This window comes from Palaemon carinicauda, chromosome 20 (genome assembly GCF_036898095.1).
Source record: "Palaemon carinicauda isolate YSFRI2023 chromosome 20, ASM3689809v2, whole genome shotgun sequence".
NCBI classification, from domain to species: Eukaryota; Metazoa; Arthropoda; class Malacostraca; order Decapoda; family Palaemonidae; genus Palaemon; species Palaemon carinicauda.
The window spans coordinates 94,221,931-94,238,398 of record NC_090744.1 but is presented as its reverse complement, the minus strand read 5'-3'; the positions used below and the strand labels follow the sequence as shown (position 1 = coordinate 94,238,398).

The following is a 16,468-nucleotide window of genomic DNA, read 5'->3' as shown; positions in this document are numbered from 1 at the left end:
TATATATATATATATATATATATATATATATATATATAGTGTGTATCGATTTTGACACTCCAAAATCAAACCATTGTTCTCTAGTCTTGGGTAGTGTCTTAGCCTCTGTACCATGGTCTTCCACTGTCTTGGGTTAGAGTTCTCTTGCTTGAGGGTACACTCGGGCACACTAATCTATCTACTTTCTCTTCTTCTTGTTTTGTTAAAGTTTTTATAGTTTATATAGGAAATATTTATTGTTACTATTTTTTGAAATATTTAATTTTTCCTTGTTTCCTTTCCTCACTGGGCTATTTTCCCTGTTGGGGCCCCTGGGCTTATAGCATCCTGGTTTTCCAACTAGGGTTGTAGCTTAGCATTTAATAATAATAATAATAATAATAATAATAACAGAATATAAATATAAATACACAAATATATATATATATATATATATATATATATATATATATATATATATATATAAAACACTAGCGAAGCTACAACCCAAGTTGGAAAAACAGGATACTATAAACCTAACACGGAAAAATAGCCCAAGGAGGAAAGGATATAAGGAAATAAATTAAGTATATGAGAAGTAATGGACAATTAAAATGAAATACTTTAAGAACAATAACATTATTAAAGCATCTTCCATATATAAACTATTAAAAGAGACTTACGTCAGCCTGTTCTATAAAACAAAAAAATTGCTGCAATTTTGAACTTTGGAAGTTCTACCGATTCAACTACCCGATTAGGATGATCATTCCACAACTTGGTCACAGTAGGAATAAAACTTCTAGAGAACTGTGTAGTATTGCACCTCATGATGGAGAAGGCCTAACTATTAGAATTAACTGCCTGCCTAGTATTACAAACAAAATGGAACTGTCCGGGAAGATCAGAATGTAAAGGATGATCAGAATTATGATAATTCTTATGCAACATTCATAAGGAACTAATTGAACGACTGTGCCAGAGACTAATATTTAGATCAGGAATAAGAAACTTAATAGACCGTAAGTTCCTGTCCAACAAATTAAGATGAGGATCATCAGCTGAAGACCAGACAGGAGAATAATACTCGAAACAAGGTAGAATGAAAGCATTAAATCACTTTTTCAGAATAGATTGATCTTACAAGACTTTCTCAATAAGCCCTTTATTCGTGCATTTGAAGATGACACAGACCTAATGCGTTTCTCAAAAGGAAATTTGCTGTCAAGAATAACACCTAAAATTTTAAAAAGAGTTAAGCAAACCTAAAGCTAAAATCCGGATGTTGAGGAGTCACTGTCTTTGTCAATTCATGTCTGGGGTTTGGCCAATTTTCATCACCACGTGCGAATTGGTGATGGTGGAAGAATTTAGTCTGATCGCTAACAGCAAACCACTCACAATGGGATATATATATATATATATATATATATATATATATATATATATATATATATATATATATATACATATATATATACATATATATATATACTTGTATATATATATATATAGATATATATATATATATATATATATATATATATATATATATATATATATATATATATATATACATACATATGCTGTATATGTAGATATATAAACATGTACATATATATATATATATATATATATATATATATATATATATATATATACATATGCTGTATATGTACATATATAAACATGTATATATATATATATATATATATATATATATATATATATATACATATGTGTGTGTGTGTGTGTGTGTGTGTGTTATATGTATATCTATCTACAGCATACACACACATACATATATACATTATATACATACATATATATATTATATATATATATATATATATATATATATATATATATATATATATATATATATATATATATATATATATATATGCAGCATACACACACACTATATATATATATATATATATATATATATATATATATATATATATATGTATATTATATATAAATACATATATATATATATATATATATATATATATATATATATATATATATACTAGGCATTTTCAGTTGCTTTATATTTCCCATATGAATTAAACTCCTAAAACATTATTCCATCTCTCTCTCTCTCTCTCTCTCTCTCTCTCTCTCTCTCTCTCTCTCTCTCTCTCTCTCTACGATGAAAAACTCATACAGTAGTCGAGATTAGGTTTAAAAAGAAGCAACAGAGACCGGGATTACACGATGAAACCTGACTGTATCCCATATCTGATGATTTTTTGTTCGCTACCGAAAAGCAGCCTCAGACTGGTTTTCATTTTACGTAACGTGGAATCGTGTTTCCCTTTGCTGGACAGGGACGTGCACACACAGAAGCCATGTTCCCTTTCAGATCTGAAAACTGTGGGGGTAAATTATGTTGTTATGCTTTTCATGGCTGACGCTAGAGGGCTTTGTTGATGAAGAACACGACGCCGGGAATGTTGATGATCATTAAAAGCAATCATCGCATTTGTTCTGCCTCTGCTGCGTGATGAAATACTCCTGGTTTTGTTAGCTACCTCCCCTGGCTCTCCTGTTTAATTCCCAAAGACGAGCTTGTTTATTTTTACTAATTCTTTCAAAAGTCTGTCTTTTTATTGTCAGTTTGGTTCATTAAAGATTATCTGGGGTTTCTCAATTACTTCTCTAAGAGCAAATTTTGTTCTATCAATAACTTCTTTAAATGACTGACGCAGTTACTCACTTGAATATACACTTGGTTCTATCAACCTTACTCCAAAAATACACATACAGTAGATTCTGGATATTCCACTAAATACACTTTTCTATGGGAATGTATTTTTCCCACAGATACAAACGGTATCTTGATGTTACATTTCCACAATATCTGCTCAATCTGATATTCAAACTGCTAGATCCTAATTTTCACAATACAATTAAAACGGTATTTATAACCCTAAAAGTCCATAAGATTTCAATTGAGCTATAATTTTGACAAAATCAAATCGTACTTATCTAAATAAACAAATAATTTTTTTTTGAAGTTGAAAGGCCTGGGCATATAACAAAATTAATTTACTTTCTTCGCATGATATTATTATTTGCAATTTCGACCTCTTTGTTGCAAGCTAGTGGTCGGGGTTCCAATGCAATTCCAATGCAATCTGTAATAATTTAACATCAACTGATTCTATGACTGAATTCCCAGATGTTAAAAATAGGAATATAAAAGTTACATGGATGTCAAATTCACGTAAAGATAGTAACTCAAAATAAGTGTCCTCAAGAGCTATTAATTTATGGGCTACCAGTGAAAAACCCCGTGTCTCAAAGGGCGTGGCGATCTTAAACGAACTAGCTATTAATCAACCTTCAAAACTAGCGTAGTACCTCATACAACTCACATATTATATTCCGTTCTTGTGTCGTCTATTTCCAGTGAAGTTAATGTTAGTCAACATTTTTCTTATAAATATTGCTTAAAATCAACGTCTCTGCTACGTAGATACCTAAAGTTATTTTCATGTCTGTGCATACAGTATACATGGACTGACAACTTAGGCAAGACCCTTGCTTGAGGGTACAATTCCAGGGTTGCCAGATGGGTTGGTGTAAAAATCCCCAAAACTCATGATAAAAAATCTCAAAAACAACCCCAAAATCCCCATTTCCACATGTAGGCTTTACTCATATAGAAATTACTCACCATACTTCATATATAGTTCAAGTAAACTAATTGCAACAACATAAAGAATTTCTAATTTTTGTTTCTTCTTCATAGAAATTCTGACAGAATATCCCCATTAGACACCCAAAATCCCTAAATCTAGGGATAAATCCCCATATCTGGCAACACTGGGCTACACTATTCTATCTTAGTTTTCTTCCTCTTGTTTTGTTAAAGTTTTTATAGTTCATATATGGAAAATTTATTTTAATGTTACTGTTCTTGAAGTATTTTATTTGTCCTTGTTTCCTTTCCTCACTCAGCTACTTTCCCTAATGGAGCCCCTGGGTTTTAGCATCCTGCTTTTCCAACTAGGGTTGTAGATTAGCAAGTAATAATAATAATAATAATAATAATAATAATAATAATAATAATAATAATAATAATATGGACCAAAATGAATAACACAAATGATACAGCCTGGATCGTACAATGTTGGGAGGAAAAGAATTTTCAATCAGAAAAATTTTCATGTACGTTCTGTTATTGTGGGATGATACACCAATCATTTGAACAGACGAAAATAAGATCCGAAGAGATTATTTTATTTTCCTTTGTTAATTCTATGATTGACTAATAGGTTTAATCTCAATAGGATGTCGTCGAAGCAGTATAATTAAAAAGTAATATAAATGGTCTAGTTCTAAATAAATATAGCATTTTGCCTGAAAACATTAAATCAACATTCATTATTGCCTTCGCCATAATCAAAGATTTTGGGAGGGGTATTTATTCATCCTTGTATGTTAGCTTAGATATTTATTTGTATGTGAGCAACTTTATACAAAAACAACTGTACCGATTTTGATCAAACTTGGTAATCATGTTGGGTATGACCCAAGGATGAATCTACAGTATAACATTTTGGATAAAGTACTTCAAAGTACAAGGACGCAGCAGGACTATGTAAATAATCGCAATGTTAAGTATATGGCACATATTTCGTTATTTCATGGTTTGTTTGTGAATATTATGCAAACGCTACAGAACCAATTTCAACGAAATTTGGTGGAAATGTGAAGTATATAACCCAAGGTTAAATCCATTATATTTAGAAGAAAATACATTAAGTACAAGTACGTAGTGGAGTTAAGAGCAAAATAAGACTGCTTAGCATAACGAAGGCATGTTTTCCACTGAGTACCCCTTTGGTTTAGTTTATCACCACGAAGAGACAATTTCTAATGACAATTACCCCCAAAGTTAATTGTCACTAAGTAATGATTAATTACCAATACATATTAAGAATCAATTGTTTACTTTTCCTACAGCTGAATAGTCAAGAGATTCAAGTCTACAAAAACCGAGCTTTTTCCGTTTGGTCTGGACAGTATTGACACATCCAACTAAAGTTTTATTCAGGAAAGCATTGCACATGTAATCTCTCTCTCTCTCTCTCTCTCTCTCTCTCTCTCTCTCTCTCTCTCTCTCTCTCTCTCTCTCTTGTTCAAAACTTTATCCCCCATTTTTTATTCTTGTTCAAAATACTCTCTCTCTCTCTCTCTCTCTCTCTCTCTCTCTCTCTCTCTCTCTCTCTCTCTCTCTCTCTCTCTCTCTCTCTTGTTCAAAATAACGTTTACATGAAACCACGCATTATTTTTTTCATCGTTCATATCTTTTCACGTATATATCGCAACATCAGTTAAATCTCTTCCGACCCCACATTCTTTTTATCGGTTTGCTTGCTCTATATCTTCTTTTACTTCCTTTACGCTTCATTTCTCACTTCTTCATTCATATTCATGCGTTTTTTATCTCCGTTTCCACTATTTTGAGTTTTTACATTGCGTTTCTTCCATTCTCCTTCTTCTTCTTCTGCTTCTTCTTACCACTTTTTCTTCGGCGTGTGAACGCAGATGTTCTTTCCAAACCCCAGATGTTCCAACCGCTTCCCTTCTTCCTAATCTCCATTTATCACTCTTGCTTCTCCTATTCTTCCTTTCCCTTCACCCTCTCCTCCCCCTCCTCCCACTTTCACCCTCCTCCTCCTCCCACCACCTCCCTCATTCTCTATGTAGCTGCTGCCATCCGCCCCCTCCCGCTCCTGCCGCCTTCTCTTTTATTCTCCAACCCTTTCCGAGTGTCTGTCTGTCTGTCTCTGTCTTCCCCCTCCGAGGTTTTTTGCTGTCGAGGGGAAACCCCAAAAAGGCGTTGGGAACCAAAATCACTCAGGGGTGTCCTCCTCGTCTCTTCGCTACCCCTTAAGGGCCTCCTGCCCTCCCAACTCGAAAGAGAATCTGAATTTTCGGGTAAAATCCTCGGAACCTGACTTCTCCTGTGACGTCACTAGTTGTGTCCCGAGTCGCAACAGGTTAGGCGAGGCAAAGAAGCGATTATTTCGACAGACAAGCCAGCTATTAAGACAGGGGGCTAATAGACAGAGGGACGCGGCAACGAAGCACGTGTGTGTGTGTGTGAGACTGGTAGGGCGATTTGGATTTTGGATTAACTGGAGCAGGCCCCGAGGTCCACAATGGAGAATCTCGCATGAATATCTGGTCGTCAATGGACCCCTGTCTGGAGTAAGTAGACATTCGCTTCATTTGCATACGGGGAAAACTTACCCATCACCGGTACTGAACACATTACCCTTTCAACAGCCCTCCCCTCCCAATCCACATCCCAGGCCCCACCTTACCCAATGTCCCTGCCAACTCTTCCCTGCAAAACAACCCTTTTCGGACGGCTAAGCTTTTTCACCACCGCTACTACTATTACTTCAGCTACTGCTACTACGACGCCATACAGTTTGGGGCGCCGCATTGTGCTGCGCAACCCTTACTCCCCTCTCCCTACCCCCCTTTACACACACATACTTCCCTCCATCTTCGCCGATGCCGTAAAAATCCCTTCTGGCGAACTTCCCCGACGTATTGCGAACGCCGATTCAAACACCCCATTCACTGATATAAATTCAAAAGACGCCGATTCTCACCTAAGTAAACATTCTGCCGTTACAGAAGCTGCGTTATCAATTCAAGACACGGCAACCCCAAAAGGAGTCTTCGTATACCCAAAAAGCCTATGTTATGTAGATCTCGCACGGCAAACTTAAAAAGGACTCTTACCCAAAGTCTATGTACTGTATGTAAATCATGAGCAAACCCTTCTAAGAATTCGTTTCCTTTTCAAACGAATCGGTCCGTTACCTTTGTGGAGTGTCAAGAAAACAAAAGACAACGAATCTCTATTAGCATTGAAGGCAAAGGAAGTAGTTTTCGTATTCATGGCTCTAATTCACTTGCTAATTATTTAGATTCTTATCCAGGCTTATCGCCACTTTCTTTTGACACATCAGGAGAGGAACCAGTAACTATATGTTAAGTCTATTGTCAAAAGAAAAATGAATATATAGAAGAGTGTGAAATGGTAAATCTAGATTGAATACATTTCAGCTGTAATCTATCGGGTTAACAGTCCTCGTACTAAGTCTTAATCATTGTGATAATGATGATACTATTATTATTATTATTATTATTATTATTATTTGCTAAGCTACAACCCTAGTTGGAAAAGCAGGATGCTATAAGCCCAGGGGCTCCAGCAGGGAAAATAGCTCAGTGAGGAAAGGGAACAGGGGAAAATAGAAAATTTCAAGAACATTAATAATAAAATAAATATTTCCTAAATAAACTATAAAAACTTTAACAAAACAAGAGGAAGAGAAATTAGATAGAAAAGTGTGCCCGAGTGTACCCTCAAACAAGAGAACTCTAACTATATATATATATATATATATATATATATATATATATACATATATATATATATTATATATATATATATATATATATATATATATATATATATATATATATATATATATATATATATATAAATCAACAAGGTAAAGCAATATCCTCAATTGACTTATCTTTCTTTGTTGATATAAATCCATTCTTTTAATTGAACAAATCACTGTTAAATATATACACCAACCACTAATATGAAATTTAAATTGTCTGTAATATGATTTTAGTAACGATTCTCTGCAGTTGTTTGTTTCTGACAGGTCTGATCATGAAAGCAGCCCACAATTGTCTGCTTGAGGTACAACCTGACTTCAACTAACAAGAAACGAAGAAGGTAATCTAGGTATAGGCCTATAAAAGGCCTCAAAATCATTCGATATATAATTTTGCATAAATATACTGTACGTATCTACTGTATATGTAAAATTGAATATATATATATATATATATATATATATATATATATATATATATATATACATATATATATATATATATATATATATATATATATATATATACATATTTGTGTGTGTTTGTAACATTATATATAAACATATGCCTGAGGTTTGACCAGTTTTCATCACCATGCTGGCCACTGTAACATGGGCGCCAGAACAAACTAGGCTACAGGATATTCTAACCAACATAAAAGAAATGGACTTGGGCAAGACATATAATGAGAATGACAGATAATACATGGGCAAGAAAAATAATAGAATGGGTCATAGAGATTGTAAAAGAAGCACAAAAAGGAAGAGAAGACGATGAATTCACGTTCTAAGAAAATTTGCTGATATAGACTGGCATAGAAAGACACTAAGTAGACGGGAATGGAAGGACTTTTCTGAGCCCCTTTTCCTGCAATGGACTAATAACAGCTGATAGACCACTGCTGGACTAAAGCTTCAGAAATGTCCTTCCATTCCCGTCTGTTTATGGTCTATGTCAGTTTATACCAACAAAATTTCTTAGATCGTCAATCCATCGTCATCTCTTCCTTCCCCTGCTTCTTTTGCAATCTCTAGGGACCCAGTCTGTTATTCTTAATGTCCATCTATTATCTATCATTCTCATTATATGTTCTTCCCACGTCCATTTCTTTTCCTTCCTTGTTATAATATCCTCTACCTTAGCTTCCTCTCATATCCGTGTTGCTTTATTCTATCTCTCTCCTTTTTTTTTCTTTTGCTTACCAAAAATTCGCAATCCCATGCTTAACATTTTTCTTTCTGGTCTCATGTCATGGGGAAAAAAATTACTAAATGTCTTAAGTACGTATATTCGTTAACAATCTCTAGAGGTTCGTCCATGACCCTTATTTGTTGTTTGCATTTTCGTTAAACATTATATTGATTTCACTCATATTAATTTTCAGTCCTACATTTCTGCTTTCCGTATTCAAACCTTCTATCATCTTTTGCAATTCCTCCCATAATTCACGAAACTAAACTATGTCATCTGCAAATCTTAAGTTGTTAAGGTATTAATCTTTTACGTTAATTCATACATTTTACCAACGTGTATATATATGTATATATATATATATATATATATATATATATATATATATATATATATATATATTATATATATAAATATATATATATATATATATATATATATATCAAACCGTGTTAAAATGCATATCCATCTACGGTCTCGGCCCAGGAACTCGTGTAATTTTTTTTTTAACGGAAAAATTATCTTCCCAGCATTCTATAAGAATAAATCGTGTTAAAAGTCTTAAGTAACAATATTTAATACTTTTTATTCCTTGGGAATAATTGAAAAAAAATTAATACTCATATTTTTCACAATCATCAACCGTGAATAAATCATCTGTATACATCAGTAATCATGTATAGATTATACATGGTTACGTTCCTTATCCAAAGAAACCATTTTACAGTTCGATTACATATCGTAAGCAACTCGTCAGTGTGTTGAGAAATATATGGATAGTTACCACATATCGCCAGACAGTAGATTTCTCTCATTTAATACACCAAGGCCATTCTTATAACAAATACGTCAGGCGATTCACTATGCTTTGTTCATACTAATAAGAAACCGATCTAAAAATTAGTATCATTTTGTAAATGTTTCGGAACCCATTAATAATTTCACAATACATAAAACAAAAATTCGGAGTTGAGATATGAGAGACTTTAATTAGTGAGAATCTCAACACCCGCATAAAAAAATGTAAGAAAATGTAAAAATTAACGAAAACTGTGAAAAAATGTAATTTGAATGGACATAAGAGCAACGGGCAAAGAATATGAACAATCATGGCAGTAAGAATGAATGAGTACATAAGAAGAAAAAAACATGACTAGGCCCACACCCACAGCGGTGAAAGATGAAAGTGCTATAGGGACAGGGGTGTTTATTAATGAACGATATAGTTAGTATGTATAAGTGAATTAACACTTCATACCCCGTCAAAATTCGATACTTATGTATGCATGTATAGATTTAAATGAAAGAGAGAGAGAGAGAGAGAGAGAGAGAGAGAGAGAGAGAGAGAGAGAGAGAGAGAGAGAGAGAGAGAGAGAGAGAGAATATGAAAACATGGCAGTTGAAAATATTATGGTCTAATTTTCAATTATATTCGCTTATTTATCCCCATTTTTTTTTTTTATTAAAGCCGTTTAAGTCCCATTCAATCTTGTCATATTCCTTTACGTTACATCGAAAAAATACTGCATAAAAATCCAGAAAACAAAACCATACAATTTAAAATATGTACAATACTAACTATTTAATGAAAAGAAAAATAGCAATTAAGAACTTCTCTCGTATAATAATAATAATAATAATAATAATAATGATAGCGATGGTGGACTCTTACTCCGTCCCTTTTAAAGGTTTAAAGATCGCTCATGAATGGCAGAGTCAAGGGACAGTGACATTGTCTTATCAAGCAGGACAATGCCCAAGCCCCCTCTCCGCCCAAGCTAGGACCAAGGAGGGCCAGGCAATGGCTGCTGATGACTCAGCAGATAGGCCTATATGCTCCCCCAAATCCCCCCATCCTTTGCTCCCAAGGATATCGAGGTTGCAGCGACCAAAGGAACTAACGTGTTTGAGCGGGACTCGAACTCGAGTCTGGCAATCACCAGGCAAGGACGCTACCACCAGGGCACCACAACCCTTAAATTCAATATCACCAATACATTATATGTAATGTATTATCAGTACGAAAAAGCTAATCTGATTAATGGAACCAATACAATAAGTTAGTAAGGGACTCGAAAGTACATAGCTGGGAGAACGACAGGTATAAAAGTATATCATAATCACATCTGATCAGAATTCAAGTTAGCTCATTTTATTTTCGCATGCTTTAATTTTCAACAAAATTTGCACAACCCTACCGTGACTTTCATTAACTATTAACTTTCCGTGACTACAATGAAATAAAACTGGAATTTTTTTTCTACATGGGCCTACACCCGCTCCCTAACAAGCTCATGTGTGCTAAAATCACTATTTCGCTAATTATATCACAACCTTTAATAAAAACAATTGGTAAAACAATTATAAAGAAAACACAAACATTATAAACCAAAGGTACAGTTGGCTTCATTAATTCCGGTACACTGACGTCTCCATAACTTCCAATGAAATGTACCGGAATTAGTGAAGCCAACTGTACATCGCTATAACTGCCAAATTCTAAGCCGTAAATTGAACGCATTTTCTATGGGATTTACAATACTAGCAAAATCACTGCAACCAAAAACGAATGAATAGCTGAATATTTCCGATAAGAACACTCACCATTTCGCTATGAAGTTCACTGGGAGTTCATCTATCTGCTTAGCTCTTAATCAGTGACGTAGAAACAGTATCACACTAAACACAATGTACGGAAAGCTACTGAAATACGTATAAATCTATTAAAACGCGGAAACACTGTCTAAGAATACCTCTCATCTGAGCTTTCTAGCCTTCCATGGGAAACTCTAGGCTTTAGTGTGTTCGTATCATGAAGTCGGTTGAAAGTGTGGTAATTGCCAGATTCTCGAATTTATCACCTATATTTATTTTTACTAATACCAAATTATGAGGTAAATGTCTAGGGGCGTTTTAGAATTAGGCATAATCATTATCTTCCTCATCAGAACATTTTGTAATGATGACAAATTCAAGGACTCTAAAGGAAACGAGCCGAGAGTGACGGTGAGCATCTGACTTGGGGGAGGAGCCAAAGGGGAACAACACCACCTCAACAACGTGGCAGCAACATGGGAAAAAATATGCCACATGACTTAGAATTCAAACAAATCGTTGCTATATTCCTATATATCGACATTCATTGTACTATGAGACTTCCTATACTGTACACATAGTATATGAAATATAACTTTTAAATAGCATATGGATGGGAAATTATAGATAGAGAGGTGTATTTCAAGGGAAATTTGGCACCATTTCTAGTGGAAACAACATGGTCCAGACTTCTTGCTCTGAACGTCTTAAGCAGTGGACTTTGGAGGTCCCGACTTCCTACTTTTATCTGTTAAACAAGCTGTATCATTTGATAAATGGCTGGTTTTCGATTCATATCTCTGTAAAATTAACAATTACGTTATTTGTAATTTAAAAGAGGTATTTTAAACTATTGTAGATGAACGGTATATATGTTCGATGTTTGTCATTAAAGCAGTGTCTACCCCTCCACCTTCTTTCTACTCCCATCTACCTCCTCTACCCCCTCCTCATCCACCGCCCACCCCACCCACCCACCCCTTCCCCCTTTAACGAACAAACCACAATACAAAAATTTAAACCACAGAATAAACAGTTCGTGGCTCTCATTAACCTTTTAGGTCTGACGAGTTTTAATCTCATCTCTCGTCGAGTTTTACTTGGTCAATTATTCTTCCCTCGTTATCGAACCTTGTTAAATGTTGCAAGGTAATGCAAAGCAATGATTAATACGAGTACCTACCTGTTCTCTCAATGCCTACTCGCCCGATTTCATAACATTCATTAACGTATACTACAGTGAAATGTTACTGTGATACATACATATGTACATACACATTGACTAAACATACATATCATCATCCCCTCCTACGCCCATATATGCAAAGGACCTCGGTAAGATTTCGTCAGTCGTCTCTATCTTGAACTTTTAATTCAATACTTCTCAATTCATCATCTTCTACTTCACACTTCATAGTCCTCAGCCATGTAGGCCTAGGTCTTCCAACTCTTCTAATGCCGTGTGGAGCCCAATTGAAAGTTTGGTGACCTAATCTCTCTTGGAGTCTGTGAAAAACATGCCCAAATCATCTCCATTCACCTTTCACCATGGTCTCGTCTACGTAAGGCACTCGAGTAATTTCTCGTATATAGTTTCATTTCTAATACGTTCCTGCCAATGGCTGTCATTTAACGTCCAATATTCTTCTGAAAGCTTTGTCCTCAAATCTACAAAATATTGTTTCATTGTTATACCACGACTCATATCTATACAATAACGCCGATCTCATTAAGCTGATATATATCCTCATTTTTATGAGTAATTTCAGACGATTTGATTTCCAAATTTTACTTAACCGACCCATCGTCTGATTTGCTTTTTTTCAATCTTTCATTGAACTCCAATTCTCAAGACCTTGCAATATTATAGTTCCTAGAGATTCAAATGATTCCACCTCATTAATCTTTTCTCCTTACAATGATATTTCATCTTCCATTGCATATTCAGTTCTCACCATCTCATTCTTTCTTCTACTTATCTTGAGTCCATCCTCATGTTAAATTCCATTCACTGTGGCAAGCAATCTTTACAAGTCCTGTGGCGTATTGCTAATACATATACATAATAAATAAAGGGATACTTGATACAGATATAGCCTACATTCAAACATACATACATACTTACATAATAAAATACATGCAGATAATATCAAGTCACATTTAATTATACATATCCCTTAAATTATATAAAATTGAGTATATATATATATATATATATATATATATATATATATATATATATATATATATATATAGATAGATAGATAGATAGATAGATATATATATATATATATATATATATATATATATATATATATATATATATATATATATATATATCTGACACGCTCGGGGGAGATAAAGAGTAGTCATACTCTACTGAGAGTGGTTAGGACTAACCGGAGAGGTACACTCAGAAACCACCATCTCCCGGAAATTGACGAACCATCGGAAGGGCTGAATCTGTGTATGCATATGTCTACATCTTACCGCGTAATTTTTTGACGGCTTGGGTACACTAGTACGTACATAAATGCTTACAAATACCAAGTAAACGATAAATGTGCACAAGATATATAGGAATTATTTATAATTTATGTACAAATCAAATAAAACTCCCAAAACACATTCATGCTTTAATGCTTGTACAAGTTACTGCAACTCCCCACGGCATAAACCCTGATACCTTTCTTCAAACACGAATGAGGATTTAATGAAGTTTCCCATCGTCACAATGTGAAGAAAATGCAAAATATTCCAGCCATTTTCTCACATATGAAAGATCCAGGCGGAATGAATGCACAAGATTGCGATCACTTCACTTATTGGGAGGAAGGTCTATTTTAGGATCAATCACACACATACGACACATTCTCTCTCTCTCTCTCTCTCTCTCTCTCTCTCTCTCTCTCTCTATATATATATATATATATATATATATATACATATATATATATATATATATATATATATATATATATATATATATATATATATACTTGCGTGTGTAATATATATATATATATATATATATATATATATATATATATATATATATATATACATATATGGATAGGATAAGTTTTGCACATTTAAACGTATTTTCATGTTCAAATAAGCCATATAATTTTGATACATTAACGTCTGGATTCTCTTAACGACCTCGAGATCAGAACCCCAGGCGAAATCACACAAAGACAATAGCTTCTGACCGGCCGGGAGTCGAACCCTGGGCCAGGAAACTTGTATGAACAGTGACATACCACTTGTCTACGAAGAAAGATAAAAGTCAATGACAATTCTTCTGTACTTATACTGGTCGAATTCAGGTTTTTGTACTTTAAATTGAAATCAACCCATCTTCACCATCGTAGCTAATTGGTATGTTTGTGACTTGGCATTCGATTAATGATAAATTTTGCACATTTAGACGTGTTTTTTATATTCAAATAAGCCATATATTTTTGATACATTAATGTCTGGAATCTCTTAACGACTTTGGGATCAGAGCCCCAGGCGATCTTGTAAGAAAAAGAAATAGACATGAACAGGACGTATTATGGGAATGACATACTGTATAATAAATGGACATTAAGAATAACAGAATGGATCCCTATAGATTGCAAATGAAGCAGGAGAGGGAAGAGAAGACGATGGATTGAGGAGCTAATAAGATTTTACGGGAATAGCTAGCATTGAAAGACCATAAACAGACGGTAGTGGAAGGACGCGAATGAGGCCTTTGTTCTGCAGTGGACTAGTTACGGCCGATGATGACGAATATACAGTATATACGTAGCCTATATATATATATACACACACACACACACACACATATATATATATATATATATATATATATATATATATATATATATATATATATATATATATATATATATATATAATCGAATTGGTTAAAGCGTATATGGTGGACATTGAAAAAAGTTGCTTTCTGTATGTGATACCTAATAATGCCTTTTTAATAAATTTTCAATTCATACACTTTGGCTTCAAATTTGGGCAATGTCTCTTATATTACATGCATACAGCTTTAGCATGATATGAAATCCAAATGCAATAAAGGTTATTTACTCACTGTACATCAATTTCAACAAATTACCAACAGCTAAACCGGTTTACCTTTATGTAGCAACTGGCTTAATTCGCCTCTATAGAAACATTGATCACTATCACCATCACCATCATTATCAACTCTTTCGTCATCATCATCATGATCATTATCCCTTCGTCCATTCCTTATTTGCTCGAGGAAGGGAAGAGAATAATGGAAGGGAGTCCCACCCCTCCCCCCTCTGTCCCACAAACAATTACGAATTATTTATGGGAGTCAACTTCAACGATCATTTCACCTACAATGCGAACTCAGGTCACGTTAGCACATTACCAACGAGTACTTTCCCCTTGTGCTAGCTCTTAATTGGCCCATACACTCATCAAGAGACAAGCTAAAAGAAAAAATGGAAAAAAAAAAATTGAGGCCAACTGCCCTCTATGTTGCCTAATAGCATTCCCGTAGGTATGGGACTAGCTGGCGCTATTACTAGGAGTCACGGGTGATTACCTTCCCTCGGGCATTGTTTACTATGTGTGTTTTTGTGTGTGCATTAGAGAGAGAGAGAGAGAGAGAGAGAGAGAGAGAGAGAGCAACAAACTCTACTCTCTCTAGTCACATAAGAATGCATGCTTGGAAATTAGTGATGGGTCTGCGAGTTTCTTTCTACTTGGATATGAGGAAAAAAATAAAGATGGGGGGAGAGAGAGAGAGAGAGAGAGAGAGAGAGAGAGAGAGAGAGAGAGAGAGAGAGAGAGAGAGAGAGAGAGAGAGAGCAAACTATCTGTACTGCAGACAAATGAACTTCCTTAATCGTTTGTTGCCTCTAATGGATCCCGCTGCTAGCCGACTACAAATCACATGCGCTCAGAATTGCCCGATTTCAGTACTGTAGAAGCGAATGTGAAATTTGAATGATTGCATAACTATTAACGAGGATATGAACGAATATCCAACGAAATTAAGATATGGATCAGTTATGTAGTTGAGAATCCACACTTAATATTATTATTATTATTATTATTATTATTATTATTATTATTATTACTCAACAGCCCTAGTTGGAAAAGCAGGATGCTATAACACCAAGGGTTCCAACAGGGAAAAAAATAACACAGTGAGGAAAGGAAATAATAATGAATAATCAATATAACATATTCTAAGATCAGTAAC

The 16,468-nt window shown here is 34.4% G+C and overlaps 1 protein-coding gene across 1 annotated transcript in view; it reads right to left on the bottom strand.

Annotated features, from left to right (window-relative positions):
• The window catches only part of LOC137659542 (uncharacterized), a 439,525-nt gene extending 428,271 nt beyond the window's left edge, over positions 1 to 11,254 (bottom strand). The window contains exon 1 of the mRNA XM_068394408.1: positions 11,230 to 11,254. Coding sequence (XP_068250509.1) covers positions 11,230 to 11,232 — 3 coding nt within the window. The 5' untranslated portion in view covers positions 11,233 to 11,254. The remainder of the gene's footprint in view (positions 1 to 11,229) is intronic.
• Positions 11,255 to 16,468: the final 5,214 nt, after the last annotated feature.